At 35.9% G+C, this 20,557-nt stretch overlaps 1 protein-coding gene across 9 annotated transcripts in view; it reads right to left on the bottom strand.

Moving 5' to 3' along the window:
• Nucleotides 1-445: 445 nt before the first annotated feature.
• LOC142972448 (uncharacterized) overlaps nt 446-20,557 on the bottom strand; it is a 54,354-nt gene continuing 34,242 nt past the window's right edge. For 3 of the 9 annotated variants that reach the window (XM_076113574.1, XM_076113573.1, XM_076113576.1), the window contains 19 exons: nt 19,412-19,615; nt 16,489-16,644; nt 13,432-13,607; nt 13,048-13,170; nt 12,813-12,904; nt 12,315-12,508; nt 11,676-11,846; nt 11,057-11,302; nt 10,461-10,636; nt 9,418-10,107; nt 8,805-8,968; nt 8,394-8,516; nt 7,935-8,055; nt 7,372-7,530; nt 6,801-6,900; nt 6,312-6,382; nt 5,853-5,939; nt 5,132-5,144; nt 446-2,988 (listed from right to left, as the gene is read on the bottom strand). In XM_076113574.1, the coding sequence (XP_075969689.1) occupies nt 2,716-2,988; nt 5,132-5,144; nt 5,853-5,939; nt 6,312-6,382; nt 6,801-6,900; nt 7,372-7,530; nt 7,935-8,055; nt 8,394-8,516; nt 8,805-8,968; nt 9,418-10,107; nt 10,461-10,636; nt 11,057-11,302; nt 11,676-11,846; nt 12,315-12,508; nt 12,813-12,904; nt 13,048-13,170; nt 13,432-13,607; nt 16,489-16,644; nt 19,412-19,615 (3,339 nt within the window). In that variant the 3' untranslated portion in view covers nt 446-2,715. Of the gene's footprint in view, nt 3,000-5,131; nt 5,145-5,852; nt 5,940-6,311; nt 6,383-6,800; nt 6,901-7,371; nt 7,531-7,934; nt 8,056-8,393; nt 8,517-8,804; nt 8,969-9,417; nt 10,108-10,460; nt 10,637-11,056; nt 11,303-11,675; nt 11,847-12,314; nt 12,509-12,812; nt 12,905-13,047; nt 13,171-13,431; nt 13,608-16,488; nt 16,645-19,411; nt 19,616-20,557 lie in introns of all 9 variants that reach the window. The other 6 variants (XM_076113575.1, XM_076113578.1, XM_076113577.1 and 3 more) reach the window with 6 other exon arrangements.

Below are 20,557 nucleotides of genomic sequence, written 5' to 3'. Positions count from 1 at the left end.
CGGATCACATACCACATAACTAGAACGGGGGAAGTACACTTTGTACATGTGTATTCTTTCGTGCAAAGACAGTTACGTACGGAGCTTGCACATAATGAAGGTCGCAAAGGGCCCTCGGGTCTTGTCACGCAAACACACAATTACAGGGTCACGACCGGACGTGAGACAAAATTCCTACGTATCCGGGAATACCTAAAGCACACAGGTCATGGAGCTAACCTTAGGAGAATAGCTTCCGAGAACACGCTAAGTGCTAATAGGCATTATTACTTACACATGACAAAGACGCAAGAAGAATGAAAATCTATGATATTATTGTTTCTGGTTATCTAGCCATACACGTGTAACACACCTCTATTATTTTGAACTCGGATGCAGTGACCTCTCACTAATTAGCAAGACGTTTTTATGATGTCGTGAATTTTCGTAAAATAAAAGCCAGTCGCATAATACCATTTGTTTTATTTAGTTTTACATACATTGAATGTCCGAATTGTATTTATGTATTTCATTATAACATGTTCTTCTATCTGATGCGTAACGTCACATAGAAGACCATGTTATGCGTTGACGTTGTAGAACGTCTAAATATGTACAAATTATGGGCACTTAGGTGCAAATATCCATTTGCAATGTGATTAATATCTAAACAACTTGTTCATTTCACTAAATTTAAGTCATGTTGATGAAAATATAAAAGCTACTTCTCTATACAAAATTAATCTCGTAGAACACCTAGAAATTATATATACATTAAAAATGTCTACAATATGTAATAGTGTAAGTAAGGATAATCTTAGTCATATCACTACCGTGCCCGGACGCGGGCTAGCCACTAAATACCGATAGATATCACAAAACATGGAAATTAACATTACGAAATCGAGTTAATACAGTCTGAATACATTATCATTGTTGCATTGAAGACGTAGAAAGTCTACACGATTACATACATACATACGTTACGAATAGTTATCATTTCAGTGATATAAATTACTCAGTCACACGTAAATGTTATCAGATTTATTTGAATAAACTTAATTATAAATCTAATCTACACTTTAAAGCTTCTTTCATAAACTTACTAACAACGTAAGTAGGAATGTACATGTACCTACATAGTACGTTTGAGACCTTTTACGAAAACACGATACACTACTTGTCGGTTCAACAAAGTTTTTACGTGATGTGGAGTGTGACAGCACCCTTATGTATATTATCATAATTTATGTAATAAGTATATTTGATAAGTTCATATTTTCGTACAGGTCCCTCAGTATAATCACCATATTGTGAAGCATATAACTCGCTCTACACAGTGTCACGGAGAGTCATATACATTCATAACACGGTGTGGTGTAATCACTGACATAACAGCTATTTTATGACAGCACAGATCATAAAATGTAATAAGTACAGTAACGTTGAGACGAAATTATATCTAGCGTGTCGATGGCACCACCATCTACAATAAAATAGGCATAAATAAGAGTCTCTAGAACTTAGAGCGGGCATTACATTGTCTATGTTCCTCGCACTTTCAGCGTCGGAAAGAGAAATGAAAATATTATTCATTTTAGACGTTCTACTAATGAACATCACGATATTTAAAAGACATTTACTATCCTCTAATTAGAATGGCCATAATTAATTAGATTAATAAACAATAGAACAGCCATCATTACTAGTTCAAACAATGTGAAATTTCCATCGTAAAAAAGATATTAAAACCTTTATCTAATATAACAGATGAATGTGAAAAAATAATATTTTAACGTCTCCCTCCAACGAGCGAATGTTCGAGAAAACAGGAACGTAATGCCTTTAACATTAGTCGTAAATGAACTTAATAATAGAAGTAGATTCGAAATGTTACATCACTTGAATATAACAGAAGAAACTGACTCGTTCAGTTAGTACTGATTATTGGATTAATTATTCTAAGGTCAATTTGTAACCTTTGGGAAGTGAAAATTCATTGTAAATATTTAATCTTTGTGTACTTGTTTGGGAAAGATGTGTCGATACAATGACCAAACTTTACATGGAGTTTGCAGAACCCAGTAGTATAGCATTTGGATCCAAGTAAGTATGTTAAAGCGAAGTGAACCACAAATAATTATGTTATGAATACGGTAGAAATATCATCTAGAATATTCGGTAATTTATTAATGAAACACTTGGACTTCGGCGCCGAATGTCGTCGACACATCTTTTCATTCAATTGTGTTATTTTAAACATTTTAATGATCATTAGTTTTAACATTTGACCCTCTCTTTACAGATTTATTTTAAACAACATTCTTAACAATGTTACTTTATTATTTATACAAAAATACTAGAACAATAGCTGTTAATTGTTTTCGCGATGAAAAAGCTAAGATTTCAGTCTCAGTGAAGGCACTCGAAGCGACTAACGATTAAGGAATCGACGGGAGATAGCGTTACAGAAACGATGTAATGGTACTTAGTAGTATCGCCAATTAAAATGAGATCTGATACTTCGCCTCACTTCGGGACCTACTAATGTGCCTCGAAAAGTCCTTAAAATAACGGATTTAGAACTTTAAGATAAGTTAATTATTAACCTAGAGGTTGTCTAGCCGTGAAAAAAAACGGACTTTTATGGAATTCAATAACAACTTTCAAATAACACTAATTATTGATTTAATTTTCAGCTAGACTACCTCCATAAAGAAAACGGCAGACGAAAACTTAACAGGTAAACTGGAAAACAACAGGAGTTTCATGTACCAGCCATTCGTGGATCCAGAGCAGGCCGGCGTTGGCGGAGTGTACGCAGGCATGCGTGGGTCGCGTGTGTAGCGTGTGTAGCGTGTGTGGGCACGCGTGGTCAGTGGTAGTGGGAGAGCTTGCCCGGCCGGCGGGGCGGCGCGCTCTCGTACTCGTAGTAGTTGGACTGCGGCCGCACCGCCGCGCCCCCGCCGCCCTCCCTACAGGAGCGCTGTGAGTGGTAGCCACCCGCCCCTGCCCGACGACTGCACGTTAAAAACAATGGTTAAAATAATAAGTGTTGAATATGATACTATAGTCAAATTATACTTATGGACGATATAATGAGTGGCTGTAAGCTTGTATGGGTTATTTTAAACCGTATAAGATGAAACTTTATTAGTGGACTAACGATCTTCGTCAAGCATTTCGGCTTCGCGAATGCTAATAAACTTTAACAACCAAACCAACTGACAGATTGAAGTCGTACATATGTACGACTTCAATCTGTCAGTTGGTTTGGTTGTTAAAGTTTATTGCAGTTAAGAAAAAACGTATTACTACACTTAATTTGATCAATTAGTTCTCATACAAAGTTTAGATTTTACCGCTTATCTATTGCATTGAAATTTCGTTTACTAATATACTCATTTTTTCTTCGAGCAATCACTTTTGTGCGAATATACTAATGCAGCACTAATTACTGAAAAGTTAAGTATCTTTGCATAATAGTAAAATAGTTAAAATTCCTATTTTAGAAATTGCTGACTATTTGCTCAACGCTACAGCTAATGAGTAACTAATGATTTTCCGGTCTTTGCAGCTTAATTTCTAACGAAAGCCTTAATGCCACTCACAAATCTTATGAAACCTAAACTTAAAACTAACTTAATTACCGATTTAAAAAAAGTAGCAAAATTATGAAAAATACGATTTCTGGTCACACGTTTAAACCCCAGATCTATTTCTGTATTCTGTAAATAATTGATTACTTCATTTATGGTAGTTCTTATATGGCGCTATGTTTTATCACAGTTATAAATTTGATAAATGGTCCATTCTTCAACTTTTCGGTTCTAATTTGAGAAATTAGAACCGAAATGGAATACAAATTACGTGAATTAAAACAGATTTTCCAATTTTTAACAATGTCATTTCATTAACCTGTTTTTACACGTCAACTGCTATAAAAGTTTTTCTTTTACGTCAATATAATTACTTAGCTATTTACACTAATGAATACGAACATTTAAAACTGAATACACAACGAACAAAGATATTATAGTTAATAGACAATGCCGCTAATAATAATTACTGCTTATCTAGAAGTTTCTAGTGTTAAACAATTCAAAGACTACCGCTAAATATAGTCTAATAACTTAGTAGAGAGCCTTGTTAAGTTTCGTGGCTGGCAATAGTATTTCACAATAATTTACAAAATTCAGAATTTAAAACATTAGTGACTCACAGGGTTTTATATTTTAAAAAGACTAGACTAAGAATTGCTCTTGTGTCGCGGGGACTTTTACAAACATACAAACAACGGACACAACGTATAAACAGACCCGATACAATTATTTGTGGATCGCACAAATAAAATTGTTCCGTGTGGGAATTGAACCCAGGAGCTCCCGACGCAACGGTAGCGGCGTGGCGACCTAAATCACAGCTATTATATTTTGGATAAACACAAAATTGTTAATTTTAATCTCACTCGTGCCTGCCAAGGCCCTCTACTAAGTTGTCGGATAGGTATACTATTATCTAACGGTGAGACTAAATATTTTGAGCTTATATAAAAAACTATTTAGCGAAAAAAACACAAACTTAGGTACAAGGTTCAAGGTTCCATGGCCACGTGTAACTTTTTATTACTTTTATTAGTGTTGCCCAACTCTCGGCGAGACTGAAACCGTTCCCTCTAAGACATTCACTTTCTTTATGACTTTCATACTTTTCTGTATCGATCCACATTATGTTTACCTTTATACTGAATTGGAAGCAAAAAATGAAGCTTAGTACATCGTCCTAAAGTAGATCTGGTTGAATTTACTATTGAAATTGAATAAATAACATTTTTAAGAACATACAGACATACATAAAATCACGCTTTTTCCATAGGGGTAGGCATACCAGAGAACGTCATTTGATACGATCCTTACAAATACCCTTGCTTTATTCGCATCCATACGTCATCTTGTCATACAGGACAATGACATTCAAAATTTTCTCATTAGGTGTTATTCTTAACAAAAAAAAAGCGCATTTTATCAATTATCGTTTCAAAAGGCAGTATTTTTTCAAATATTTTTTGTTAATTATTTTCAAAATGTATTGTTTTCTTAATTAGCGCATGGAACCTCAAACGTCAAGCTCTACAAAACAGCTATATTCTTACGAAACACATGCATCTTACCGACGCCCCACAGATTATAGAAAAAATAAAAGAACCGAGTTTAATTGTTGCCATCATTTATATACGTAATTCATTATAACCAAGGATAATTACTTTTATTGTTTATGGCTCCTGATGACGACAGACATCATTAACAATGATATAAGTGTTTACGTGGGTTTTTACAGGTTTTTAAACTAGCTAGGTTAATAAATATAATAGAATAATATCTTAATACTCTACGATTTAAATTAAATATTTAATTTAAAACATGCTTAAAATAAGTAACATTATTACGATGTAATTTTTTTAAATAAAAATCTAAAATTATTACCTAATTTAATTATTTTATAAGAAGGAAAAAATGGACGTCTATATTTTCATTCTCAATATTCTAATAAATAGAAAAACGGCTATAAGAATAATATAATATATGTATCTTATTTATTATGATATTAGGTTGGAGAAAAAGTCTTTTCGCATTATAGTATGTATGAACTTGTAATAAAATTTGGTTCAAGAATCACAAATGAGTACACAGTTCATTAGGTTTCTTTCAGTGAGCTCGTGAGGTACCCAAATATCGAGCTATTTTGTGTAGAGAAAAGATTTTATTACAAGTTCATAAATAATATAATGCGAAAAGGCTTTTTCCCCGACCTAATATTATATTTAGATAGTGTTGGAAGTTATATGATAGTATATAATGTTGAGTGATATTCACCTCTCCTCCTCAGCCTTAGCCCTCTGCGCGCTGACCTGCCGCCTCATCTGCCCTATCTGTACCTCGCTCAACTTCTCGCGCCGCGCGCTGCAAGTGCAATACCACTTTATTTACAAGAACATTTTATATTTTAATGACCAAAAAACTGAATTTCAAAGAAATATAATTAATAATAAAAAGCGGTATAAAAATTAAGCAAAACAATATTTTTACTAGATCACAAGTTTTTGAGGTTAAAATTATCCGGAAAATATGACAGCAATATTTGAAAGTGGTACATATTTTAGCGACATGTCATGATTAATACTATCATTTTGAAATACAAAATAGGCTAGAGGAGGAGGCAAATCCACGTCATTATAAAATGTTATAATCAAATCAGTAAAATTACGGTCCTAGTTTACTAATTCACTCGGATCTCGTACTAGTGTAAAGGTTAGCAAAAACATGGAGACTTACTTTAAGTTCTGTTGTATTTCCTCGTAATTGACGTAGTGACCCGTTGGACCCCACGCGCTATCCATGGCCTGCTATACAAAACATATAAATTCATTAAAACTATTCCTTACTTTCTTACTGTAGATATGAAAATAAGAAAAAATATAGTTTGTAAAAACTCTATAAATGTCGCTATAAAATCGAGTTTTTGGCAGCCAAATGTAAAACAAGATTAAGTTATAAATTTCCATTGGATCCTACTAAATTAATTGCATTGAGGTACCTACACTTTACGTTTCTACTTGATGACAAATTAGTCAGTTTTTACCTGCAGTGCCTGTACGAATAGAGAAGGTACAGATACAAAATAGACAAGACAGAAGAAGAAGAAGAAAGTTATTAAAAGAAATGAAGATAAATCCTTAAGATTCCACATGACTGTCGGGAAATAGGTATTTTATTATTGTTATTCACATAGAAAAGCTAGCATGTTAAGTGTAAGCGACATACAGGGTGTTGTTGATGCGGCGGCGCCCTGTACGGCGGCGCGCGGCGCTCCGACTTGTGCCCACTGCCGCTACTGCTCTGCCGAGAGTGAGCTGCTTCTGACCTGATGATAGCACAATTTAAAGCATTTGAAGCCGCAATTGCATTGTATATTAAAACGTTGACATTCTTTAAAATGTTTATTTTTTATGTTTACAATTCAGCAGCACGCTTTTCAGCTAAAATTTTAAACGCCAATTCATGCACTTTAAATACAATAAAGCGATTTAGTAACGTTTGCGAATAGTGATGTCACTAATATTAGCATTATAGTGCGATTATATTTTGTTATTTGTGTTCACGTAATCTTAACGCTGCCTAATTTTTCTTATGACGGCATGAGATGGATCTGTAAAAACTAGTGAACACAAATAACTTTTAACACTTCTTGACTTTAGAGCATAATATTTGTAGTAAAAATAATAATTTGTCCTTGCGCTAATCTGATATTCGAATTTTCTTTCGCAAATATTATTTTTTATTAATATTCGTAACATCACCAATATAAAAAGCATTAATTTCCCTATTAAATTACCTCTGCTGCTGCGTTGAGTTATTTTCTTCAGACTTCTCCCTCTCGTCTATCCTGTTATGTCTTTCTAACGCATCTCTCGATAATGACTTCTCAGACGATCGTCCCGGCTGTGATCTCCCATAGATGTCGCCTTCGGGCTTCTTGTGAGGCTTTCCTATCCTACAAACGCAATATTATATTAGTTTCATCATTAAACCGAACCTTATGTTACGCTAATATATGAGTATTTGCTTTACTGCAAACAATTTTTATGCAATGACAGTTTTTCGATAGTATCGAACTTGTATCAAATAGTTGTCATTTGGTCGATATCTGTATGCATTAGTGTGTCTAATTTACGCTAGAGGCAAATAACTTTACCACACAATAATGTACAGATGTTTAATACACATTTCGAAATTTATATCATTTTAGATTTACAAGATGAAAGACCGTTTAGAATTTATTGATTCGGTAGTGTTACACGATTCTCTGACAATGATTATGCATTATAGTCTGTTTTTAAATGTATATTGAATTCAAGAATAGTATACTGAAAGTTACATATAAACAGTATAATATACCTAAACATAGTAGATAATGACTTGAGTATGGAGGGTTTTTTGTGTGAGAGCGAGGACTGCTGCGGCGAGCCTCTGATGATGTCCGGCCCGTTGTTGTCGTCTGTTAACCAGTGCTTCAGCGCTGCAACAATATATTATACTTGAAAACATTGTACTTGTTCAATAAAGAATGACAATGTGTAAAGAATTTTGGTGTAATTGTTATAGAACTCTAAGTTAAAATTTATGTAAGTAATTCATTATGTCATAATGGTTTGGAACTCTTAAATTGAGTGTTTAACAGAAAATGACACAGAACTACTATTTAAGTAAACTTTATTGACGGTGGAACCATTCGCTAGTTGGCTAGTTATTTTTACACAATAAATTATTTGCTTTCGACTCTCTAAACAAGTCAAGTATTTTCTGTTAAGTTATAACTTAGTTTTGCCATAAGTAAATATCTCATAAGTGACTTACGTGGGTGAGCTCGCGCATAGATAGGTTCATTACGCGGATTCCTTTGGTTCTCCTGTATGGCTGTTTGTAGTGACTCCAGGCTTGATGACTTCCGCATGCCTAATGATGGTCCTACCAACAGAGCTGAAATATATTCACTCATTAATTGTGATGAAAGAAGTATGTGCATATTATTATGTTTTCGACTCTAATAAACTCTTAAGAGCATTTTTTTATTCCAACAAAAATAATCTGTCTTTTCATTAATTCCTAAAGAATTACTTATACTCAACTTTATAGGTCACCTGCGTTTTACAAAATGCGCAACACGTACACATTTGTACATAACCTAGCAATCGCACATCACTTTTTCAAATAAATATTTTAATTGTTATATTATTATTAATTAGTTAAAGTAACAGTTAATGGTACCGTTAACAGCTTTGATCTCCTTGATCTTCTTGTAGGTGCCGGTGTGCTTAGCGTCGAGCGCGGCGTGCCTCTTCTCGGACATGGAGCGGCGCCCCACGGCGTCGCGGCTGAACCCCGCGCCGCACTCGCTGCCCGACTCGCCGCCACAACCGCTGCCGCTACCCCTACACCATACAGAGATAGATCGTCAAGTTATAAATCATGATATTTCTAACTAGTTTCACCAATTTATATAAGACGTATCGAACTACAGCCTCAGATACGGTGGTGTCGCGCCACGTAATGAATCGTGAGACATTTAAAATCAGTGGAAAGGTAGATAAATTATCCAAAAAAAATAAATTTACAGCTTAGGTGTCGGTAATAGAATAAATACTTTTAGGAGTTTTTAACTGAACGCAGTCAATCTAGTTTTACCAAAGGAAATTGTGTTTTGTAATAGTAATATTTAAAGCTAATCTTTTAATATTAACTATCTCTGTATGAAAAACATCACAGTCCTGATTTATTATGCTCTCTTTTTCTACTTGCTTAGCGGAAGACTCAAAAAGAGGTGAATTTCACAAAAAAAAAATTACAAAGAAGATTCGGGCAAAGGTTATTTTAAACCTACCTCGTAGTACCATAGTCTTCTTCAATGATAACATTATGATGAGCAGGCGGCGACCGCGACATATGCACGTGTCCTAAATTCTGCCTATAATGGTGTCCATTCGTCACAGGAGCTTCCGTCTGCGTCGCCATGTAATAGCTCTCGTTCCTCAGCCCAGTCAGTCGGTCTATCACAGGATTCCAGCCGTCCAAGCGACTCCATTCAAAACTATCTCTTTTATTATCATGAGGAATTGTATCTTTGTCTCTTTCTAGGTACCCTTTACTGTCATCTGATTGGTTGGAGACCCAGCTGTTATTGTTGTTAATAGTGACTATTGAGGCATGTTTCTTGCTAGCTCTTCCGTCGTGACTGTCGAAGCCTTCATTTTGGTTGTTGTCGTACTTTTGTTGGAAGTTATCGACTGGTTTGTTTTCTTTGTCACTGCTGGCTGTGTATATAACTGTGTTGTAATTCTGTGAGTTATCGTTGGAGTTTGTGGTGTCGTTCCCGTTGGGCGGCGTGTCGTCCTTCCACCTGGCCAGGCTGTCCATGCTGTCGGTCCTGCGAGCTATAGTGAGGGAGATACTGCCGGACCTCTGCGGCGGTGCGTGTAGCAGCGCTCGACGTAACGTCTCCATAGCCTCTGCGTTGCTCTGACCTACTAGTGATACCCCGTTCACGCTTAGTAACTGGTCGTTTGTGTGTAACCTGAAACAGATCAGAAGCTTTTAGTCAACAATTAGTGATTAATTCTGTACTTGACACTGTACAATCTCTTTCATCGCCTTAGTAAAAAATTATACCTTAAGTAATTATTTATTCATAATAATATAGTCTATAATGATAAATAACGCTTTGATTGCCTTTTCATATCAATTTAGTACAGATTTGCACACCTGTAATCCCGATGATAATTTATTCTAATCCCTTGGGCTTATTAGCACTTGAAAAGATGCTTTCCATAACAATGGTGTGAACATACATATACGAAGAAATAAACAGTAAGATACTTGATATTTTTTATATCAAGTACTATGTAAATTATATTTAAAATGTCTTACCTCCCGTCTCTAGATGCCGCTCCTCCATGTAACACAGACTTGATGAATATGCCCAAGTCCTGGGGGTCAGGCCCGACTGTGACTTTCCCTTTGACGCTGATGCCAAGACCTGCCTTCTCACTGTCATGCACTGGGACGTCTAGCCGCAGTATGAGACGATTTCTCATACCTAGGAACTGGAATAAACAAAATGTTTTATAAAAAATAAACACTTGATGTTATGTATCTGTCTGATCAATAAACTTACAAGTATTTGTGATCATTTAAACTCAACTAAAACTAATTGTAATGGAAACTTATTTGTATAGAATTAAAAGTAGCACTTGTATAATATTTTAGAAAAATAATAATGATGATATATTATTATGTAGATTCGAAAAATCTTTGTATCTCTTTTGCTTACACAATATTTAAAGAGGTGTGAAGTATCGTTTATGCTTATGAGTATGTACATAGTATCAATTCATAACAAATCTAACAAACGACCAATTCTTATTCATGATCTTGAATAAACAAAAAGCCTTAGTACATCCAAACCTCAAATTATTTCATCATACACCCAAAATCACGTATTTAAACAAACAAATAATACTTACAGAACTAGTAGAAGTATTCAAAGCATCAAGCGCGCTGTCTGAACTATGGTCTTTATTGAGCAGGTCATCTTTGGACGAGCTCTTAGGTATCCGTCCTCTCATGGAGCTGTTCGCGCTGTTCTGATTGATCGCGTTCACGATACTTGATACTCGGCCGTTCTCTGATGATTTGTCCACTGGGTTTGATTGCGGTGAGCCTATTGCTTTCTCTACGTATTTTGTTGGACTTTGTTGGGGTTCTACCCTCTGAAAACAAATTTATTTATTTATTACTGGCGTTATTTTAAACTATTTGTAATGGAGAAAATGAAGTAGCAATACAATCATTTTTAGTGGAAATGAAAACATAATATTGCTTCTATTCGTTGAATTAAGTTGCTAATTACTAGTCAAATATTACCTGAAGAAAATAATCTATTGAGTGTTATTCTATAGATATCTTTGGTTGCCAAGTCCGAAATTTGTGAGCGATTTAGATTTATACCATGCCCTACTACATACATTAGCTGAATTAGTTTAAACGTAACATATTGACAGATCAATAGCTAAGTAAAAAATTGTCAAATTAAAATTTTTAAGCAGCTACAGGTAATAGTGCATGTTTTTATATTGTCCATACCTGCGTCCGTCCAGGTCCAGGTCTCTCGACGACGATCTCGACGGTGGAGTCTGTGGGCGTGTTCCGCAGCAGCGCCACGACCTGCTGCTGCGTGCGGCCCGCCACCGACACGCCGTTCACTGACACTAAACGATCACCCGCACGTAGTCGCCTGTCGGTTACTGCCGCTCCCTGGGGGAAAACAAACATATTTAGTACAATTCTCTACCACTATCGACTTTCGACAACCGGCAAGCTATAGATACATTTTGTGAAGAGTAGAATTATTTTGCTCAGCGCCCTAGCGTTCGCTGTAGGAACGAATTTAGCGGTACATTTTAAATGTCTATGTCTTAATGCTCACATAATTTTTCATTAATTTACTTTTCAAACTGTTACTCGACGTCATAGTTTATTAATTTAGGTAAGCACCGCCACTTTTGAAAAAAAGATAGCAAAAAGACTTCTCTTAAAAATTACAAATCATTGGTGGTGTATGGAGTTACCAATCATAGCTTTATACTAGTATTGGTGGTAGCTAAATATGAATAAAGGAGAATTTCAGTAACCCCTACTATTAAATCACAGATGAAAAACAAACTATTATGCAATGGGAAGTTAGGTCATCGCTCAAATGGTTTTCATGTATTGTCTTGTTACCTTAGGTAAGATATTCTTGATATAAATAGGGCAGTGTCCGCCGGTGGGGTTGTCCCTGGTGGTGATGGTGAAGCCGAGCCCCTTCTCCCCCTTGACGAGCGTCACGCACACCTGCTGCGTGCCGCCCGACACGTGCTTGGCGCTCGGACTCACCGGGACCTCCATGCCGGAGATCGCGCGCTCACTGCTACCCACTAACAAATAAAAAAATATTATTAATATTGGTCTATTGTAATACTATCATAGATCTTTATATAAGCACTGAAATTACGGGTTTTTTTTAACATAAAGCCCCACTGTTTTCTCACCGAGGGATCAAACAATGCATTACTTGATTACTAGTTGCGAATATTTAATACTATAAACACATTTCAACCAATTAGAGACTATACTCTAAGTCTACAATCTAAAATTATAAAACAAAAATGTGTGGTAGTTATGGTTAAGATAGATTCGTTTTGAAGGAGAAATTATGTGGTGTCTCGTTCGATTGCTTACCTTCAGGTAAGAGATCAAGTGGTCGTTCTTGTACTGGATGCACGCTCGCTACGTTGTTCACTCCGGACACCCACCTCAGCATGTCTTCTACCCTGTAATTATGCAATAAAAATAAATTTAGTAACTACTTTAAGTATTGCTTTCGAATAGAAATATTTGAAATATCCAAATAACGACGAAATGAAAACATACTTATTTTATAATATTATTATATAAAACATGGTATTATAGGTACCTATGATTCTGATGGTTGTTGATAGGTGTGTCCTGTCCAAGAGGTTCTCTCCGTGCGTCTCTCGGTAGACTTTTACTGCCGTAACTTTGGACACGTTCTGCTGCGTCTAACCACACTCCACTCCTGAAAACACACAAACAATATTAGCATTTCTAAACAGACAAAACACCCGATGCTTAGTCATTTCATATTTTTCATACAATTTTTTAAAGCTACCTCTTTGAAGAACTCAATCGCCAAAGAATCCACACTGAACGGATTACAATTTTAAGTGATAATCGTTAGGTCAGAATAACAAAGACTTGAACTGCATAAAGTTGATAGTTGCTTCAACATTAGACTCATAGTTACATAGCTATTGCACAAAATAGACCAATAACGTACCCAGGCCCAGAGAACTGCATAGAAAGTCTATTAGACTGCCTCTGGAAGTGTTGTCCGTGTCTGTCAGGCGCAGGGTCCGGCGGCCGCCCGTCCAGGGGGTGCACCTTCTGCGTCACGCGACTGCTGTCGTCACGACATACCACCGCGGCTGACCAGCGCTTTGTTTGTTCTGACACCTGGAAACAATGTAGATTGTGATTAAAATATGATAATGTAAAGTAAAAACTATGTTTTAAGTGTAAGGAAAGTCTAGCAATATTTGCAGGCTATGTAAAAGGTATCAATGGTAGTATTAGTGGTTGTAAATTATGATCAAACGACATTGTTAATTAAGGTACCTGCGGGTATTAAGGCCTGTCGGGTAATAAGGCCTAAATAACAAAAAACGTACTTAAAACAGTAGTTGACGATCAAGATTACTGTCACACAAGCTCAGAGAGTATACGAGTCGCTGCGAAGTGGCGGACGCACTCTAGCACTTCTCCCCCCGCAAATATCGTCGAAGTAATTCAGAAGTGCGGTTCAGCAGCACGAATTATAAAAATTGACTCCAGTAAAACGTAAGTTGTTTAGAAAATATCATATTTACAAACCTGTATTGACTGTCCGCTTATTAATTAAGGTATGCTTGTCCGTAGATTACCGTTTTAAGCGACTTGTACTTTATAAAAATTATATTATTATTATTTTCTGTAAATAGGTGGTTGGCGGATATTAAGGCCTATAAAATTTTACAATAGGCCTCATTATACTCCTGCTTTTTTAACTGCTATATAAGTAGGAGCGTGTATTAAAAATGATTGTTAGCGGGTAGTATATACGTGGTTTATATTTTCAAATTATTTATTATTGTTTTCAGTGCTTACAGTCACGATGCCTCCCAAACGATCATTGTGGTCAGAAGGCGATCTGACAAAAATTAATCACAAAAAAAAAATATCGCTACTGTCATGCCTGCAGAGAATATAGAATGGATGATGCAATGAGGCAATGTTCGCGATGCTCCAAGTGGTACCACGAAGATTGTGTCGGTTTGACTGCAGAATATCCTGATGATTTTCAATGTCCTGATGGATGCGAATAAGGACAATTTATTTCATTTATTAAGACTACTATGCTTTCTATTGCCTTATGTTAATGATTATTGATGTCAAGAATACTAATTTACTTAGTTTAAGTTGATTTTTGAATAGTTTATAGGATTTGTTCCGCATTCGACCCGCGATGTTTTGCCCCACATGAGAAAATCCGTATTTGCCCTACATTTTATTCCTGCTTTGCCCCGAATGCCATATTTATTTTTAATTTAAGCTTTTATTCCTGTTTTGCCTCATTTTTCGTTCTTGATTCGCCTCGAATATTTATGAGTTCAGATTTATACTGTTTTAGTACAGACAGCCTAAAAAATCATAAATATTCATTGATATTTTATTACAGCTCTTTGCACACAAACTTATAAGCAGGTACAAAATAAGACAATAGATCGGATCGCAACCCTTTTTTTCAAGACCAGTTAAATGTGGTCAGCCAATCAGGGACATTATCAGTAAGGGTCGGGCGACACATAGCAAAATGTAGGTAATTAGAATTAGTACTCATTCGTAGTTTGTGTGTTTGAGTTAAAGTGCAAAGAGGTGTCTAATTCAAATTGAATTTAGTTAACGTTCATTATTTTATTTTAAGTATAATTGAAAATGGAAGAACCTTTTCAATCTACATCCCTTACAAACCTATCGTTTATTAAATCAATACGGGGCGACCCTATGCTTCTGTTCGACGGATATGAACACGCAAAAAGGAGAAATAATAAAAATGGTACTATTTCGTCGAGATGTGTAAATAGAAAATGTAAAGGTGGAGTAGTTACCATTTACAATCATGTTAATAGAATATTGCAACACAATTTTTGCAAACCTAATGTGGCAAAAAATTTGAGCAAAGAAGAATTGTTTCGTTATAAACAAGAAGCTGCATCTGCGGATGGTAAACCCATCACATCAATTTATAATGAATGCTTAATAAGGATGAAAAACAGAGGTACAGATCTAGTTGAAGTTTTACCAGAATTATCGAAAATTAAAATTGGTCTCTACAATGCGAGAAACAAATCTCAAAATTTTAAAAGTCAACGTTTAACGCCTCTGAAGTTCAAATACCTAAGGCTTATGAAGACTTTTTACTTTTTGACTACAGGTATAATAAAACAAGAATATTGGCATTTGCTGATCAAGAAATCAGAAAAATATACAAAATACAGAACATTATCTCGGAGATGGCACTTTTAAATGTACCTACTGTTAAACCATTCAAACAGTTATATATCATTTATGGAGACCACGGCAGCACTCGGGAAAACATACATGTTGTACCATTAATATACATCCTATTAATGGATAAAAAAGAAACAACATACCTACATGATACTTGATATTATTGATAAATTAAACCCAGACATAACAAACTGTCGCATTAGCCACAAGACAGTTAGGTAGAATCAATTTGTGTGCCTACCATACTCTTTTCAAGTGGGGCAAAACAAGAATCAAATTTAACATGGGGCGAAAAAGGATTTTTTTGGAATGTGAGGCGAACGAGTGAGGCGAATGCGGAACAAATCGTTTATAGTATAGGCCTTTTTACCCTACCCTATTATAATAAGGCCTAAAGACAGCGTTTTTTTAAAAGTGATATAATGTTTTAGTTTTAAGCTTTAGAAGCTATTTTTTGTTTAAACTCGGTAGTAATATGAGTACATGACTGATTATTATAAAAACTGGTTGATTATATTGGATATTCTTCATTTTATTACAAATCTCCCTTAGCTAGGCCTTAATACCCGCGGGTACCTTACTCTTTACTCCCAACAAATATCGAACACACACACCTAGACTTAAGACGTGATAAGCCATCTGTATTAAAATGCAAATGAAATATTTCTCTAACGTATTTCAAGAATCTTACACCATATATCCTAATTTTTGTATTAGACAACTAGAACTTGAACTATTTAGACAACACTTATTTAGGCAACAGAAAATGTAACAAACAAGTGGTCACCTGTCTCTGAGGAGGTAATGTGTCCTGGTGTAAGGTAGGCTCGCTGCCGCGGCGGACCTGCAGCCCGTTGGCGCCGTCCTCCAGATCGGCCGCGCCCACCTCCACGCACGAGTCGGTGTCCGGCACCCGCATACTGCCGCCAACGCCGCCGCCACCCTGCAACAAGCGAATTGTATAATAAATCACTGTTTTTTTAATAATCGCGAAATGTAATTAATTGAAAAAATCTCAACAAAGAAACACTTTTTTCATACAGAAAATATTGAAATAGGCCTAAATAGGGTACAATTGGCAGCCTTATCGTGAACTTGAGGTGGTTGTCTTACAAGAATTGTTAGTGTTTGTGTACATAATGACGATATGTTCGTCTTGTATTGCATACAACTCAAAAATATGGTTACTAAGTATTTCATACCCTTCTGTTCATACTTTCAGGGAAAACAGAGGGCATCAATTTGAAACAGTTGAGCGATATTGGACCTTAACCTGATTTCTGAATAATTATGAATTCCTGCTATCAAAGACAATAACAGGGGTAAGAATATCAATCAGAATGTAATTTGACCGTTGTGAACTGAGACAACGTTTAAAAAATCCCAAAACTAAATCGAATCTCAGAACATATAATTGACAAGAAGGTTAACATTCCTAACCCCTTATTGCTGAGATCAACAATGCAGATACCATTTTCCATTGTATTGCAGGCATAACCATGTAAATATGCTCGCACGCCTTGCGTGACTGAATAAACTTGAAAGGATTCTAATACAATCCAGCAACACTATAAATACCACCAACTAGTCATCGGTCTAGCTAAATTAATGTATTCAGTATCTTCCACGGCCGTTCGAAACTACGTCAACAGCTTATTAACTGACAAACAATTAAAATTACGGCTACAGAATACACTTAAATACAGGCCATCGTGGATGAGCATGTGACCGCTAAACATCGCCATTATCCAATTATTCGAGCTCTATAATCGGTCAAGGACTTTCTCATACCAAAGATAAGGCCAAGATTACACCAAATACCGTACCTATCTACAATTTACAATGCAGATATGCAATTACATACGTTTATAACGGTCTCTATACGCGAATCTTAAAACTAACGACGATTAAGTAAAGCAATTATGTTTCTTATAACTATTATCTACGTGCATTACGCACAAGTTATTTGAACTGAATTCCATAAAGCGAACGAAGCATGAAGAACGATCTCGATAATATTAATCAATTATGGAAAGAAAAAATATCACTCTCTAATGCAAATTGTTGGATATGAAAAATGTATTACTCGAAGACATGGGGAAAACCAAATCACCTTTCAATTTACAATACTTAGCTCGTTAAGGCTATTGCCCGCCAGCTAATTATACGTCATACTTGGTAAAAGAGAGGCAAAGTAATTAGAAGCAGCATTTAGCGACACAGTCATCCCTAGCGGTATCCCAATCATACTCTCACTTACTGGCAAAAATTTAAATCATGGCCTTGAAAGTAATATAAAAGTAAATATATGTAAGTAGTGACAATAAATCGACACAGACACTAGGTCTGTCGGTCTCTTTAGCTCATATCTACTAGCCAATACTAGCCATACATTCTCACTTACTGACGTCTGCTCACAAAAATTAAAATCAGTAAACAAGCTTATAAGTATAACTAGATAATAATATACGTACTGGGTATGGTATGAGCATGTAATCCAGTTAGCCCAGTTTCAGCTTGTTATCTACTAAATACGTTCAAGCTTCATATAGTTTTGAATAAAACAGGCGCGAACACTGCCATACAAGCCGTCTGTTATTGTGGAACTGATTAGGTTCTGACTCACTGGCCGCTGTGTGTAATTTTGTTACGTTTATTGTGAAATTCCTAACATATAACATAATGGATTATGCGTGAAAACTGACTTGTTTTCAAAAGAAAAATAGCGAACCGTACTATTAGGTTATTATGTGTCCGAGAATCTTATTTCATGCATTTACTTGCTTTACTTGCTTATTTATTGTGTTAAACAGCAAAAGCACAGTTACGCGATATTATTAAATTACTATGATAACTAAAGAAATGAAACGAGAAAATACTAGTTATACCTTTCCAGGATTCCCTGCGCACCAACATAATGAAAAACACTGTCCCATGTTAAGACTACACGATAAAAGCATGTCTTCCCTCGACCACACGTCACGATATGACATGATTTAATCTTAACACCTTCTATACAATTAACCTACAAGTTTCGACATGATTGTGATTTGAAAATTGCAATGAAAATTAGCTCACGTTCTGTTCGACTTCCCGCCTTTTTTTGTTTTTTTTTTTGGGCACAGGAAAACATCCATTCAGCCAGGTAGAATGCCTGCAGCCTTTTTAGTTACCGTTTTTTTTTTAAATGAGTAGTTGTACCATGCAAATAAAATGTACTTCTACATGTGTGGTTAGTAATAAAAACTGAATACAACGTGAGAACATTACACAGTACCTAAATATAAGTTACCTAACGGCCCATTGTTTTTGAAGTGAGTATGGTGGCCATTGCACACTATTAAAACTTGATTATGATCTAGAATTATAACATTATTTTTTATTTAGTATTCAAATTAGTTGGCTTACAAAAACGGGGGTTTAGAAGGTGCGATTGACAATATGATAATAATATAGAGGGCGCTTCATTACACAAGTACAATCCTAGATGGTTTCCGATGCTTGACTCAAAGGGAATACGTATGTTACTCTGAGAATGAATTAGTAGGAAGATGAATTTAGCAACGATTTTTGATATTTAATAACAAAATAAATCCGAACAGATTCTATTTATCCTACCCACCTTGTCTTTCACTTACGGCACTGTCGAAAAATGACTAATGACAATCCGTTACAGTTTCTTAGCAAATAGGTTAATTTAATTTACTTACTCGAAACATATCGGGTGAGGCGGTGCCAGCCGATGAGCCGCTAGCGCCATCTGCCTGCGCGGCGCGAGGTTGCGGTGCTTGGCCGGTGCACTCCGCGGTGAGGGTCTCGCGGTCGTCTGCCACATCACGTACCCGGTCGTCTGGGTCTAAGATACCCCCTGAACTGGCACGTAGAGCCCGCACGCCCACCCATGTCTCCGGACCCTGGAATGAATAAAAAAGATAAGTTAATATGCGTCTTCTTATTATCATACTTTTCTCTAACTACGATATGAATATCTTGAATCGATAAGTTTAGAAAGAGATTTGTTCTTGGTACAAATTCGTTCGTAGGCTGTAATTAAATAGACAGCGTGTGTGTTCTAAACGTAGGTCTCAGAATTACGATGATGTCTAAATACGCAATGACATTTAACTTAACCTAGAGACAACGAACAATTGAGTAACTAACTAACATCTTTCAATTGACTTTTAAAACAAGCGTGGGACGATAATTTGTTATTTATAGAACGTTTGTTTTTCATGCTAAGATGCACATTAATCTTTAGCTTACTTGGAAGGATTAGACATAACCGACTGCTTGTTAAACTATAAAAAAATACTCAAATAAACGAATGCTTGAAACTGTAAACAGACAGTAAATAAGCATTGCTTTCTGGGAACTTAGTTAAATCTAAACTTTATCGTACATCGTAGTTTCATCATAATGCCGAATTTAAAATGTTATAAACCGTTGCACCAAAAATTGTTTCTAAACATCAACGTTATACGACACTTACGGACACATAACGGATCAAAACACGCGGCGAAAATTAAGCGAAATAACTGTAATAATGTGCGAAAATGCACAATTGTGTTAGTTTCGCGAATTTGTATGTTTTTCTTATAGCGAGATAATAAACAGGAACGCTGAAGGTTCCCACGCAGCAAATCGCGTTCACTCTATTCATGCTTCCACACTTGTGTACGTGTTCCTCCACTGTTTTGTATGTATGTTCGTCTGCCTTTGTTCAACTGTCACCGCGATTCTCAAATCAAAGACGGTTTTATTCGCGAGCATTTATCTTCCTGTGCAAAAGATCTGAACAAAAAACTGTTCAAAAGGACGATGATTATTATCTGCTTCGCTTATAAGTAGAGCTGTCA

This window comes from Anticarsia gemmatalis, chromosome 4 (genome assembly GCF_050436995.1).
Source record: "Anticarsia gemmatalis isolate Benzon Research Colony breed Stoneville strain chromosome 4, ilAntGemm2 primary, whole genome shotgun sequence".
Lineage (NCBI taxonomy): Eukaryota > Metazoa > Arthropoda > Insecta > Lepidoptera > Erebidae > Anticarsia > Anticarsia gemmatalis.
Note: the sequence above shows the minus strand (reverse complement) of the source record. Positions and strands in the feature narration are given on the sequence as shown.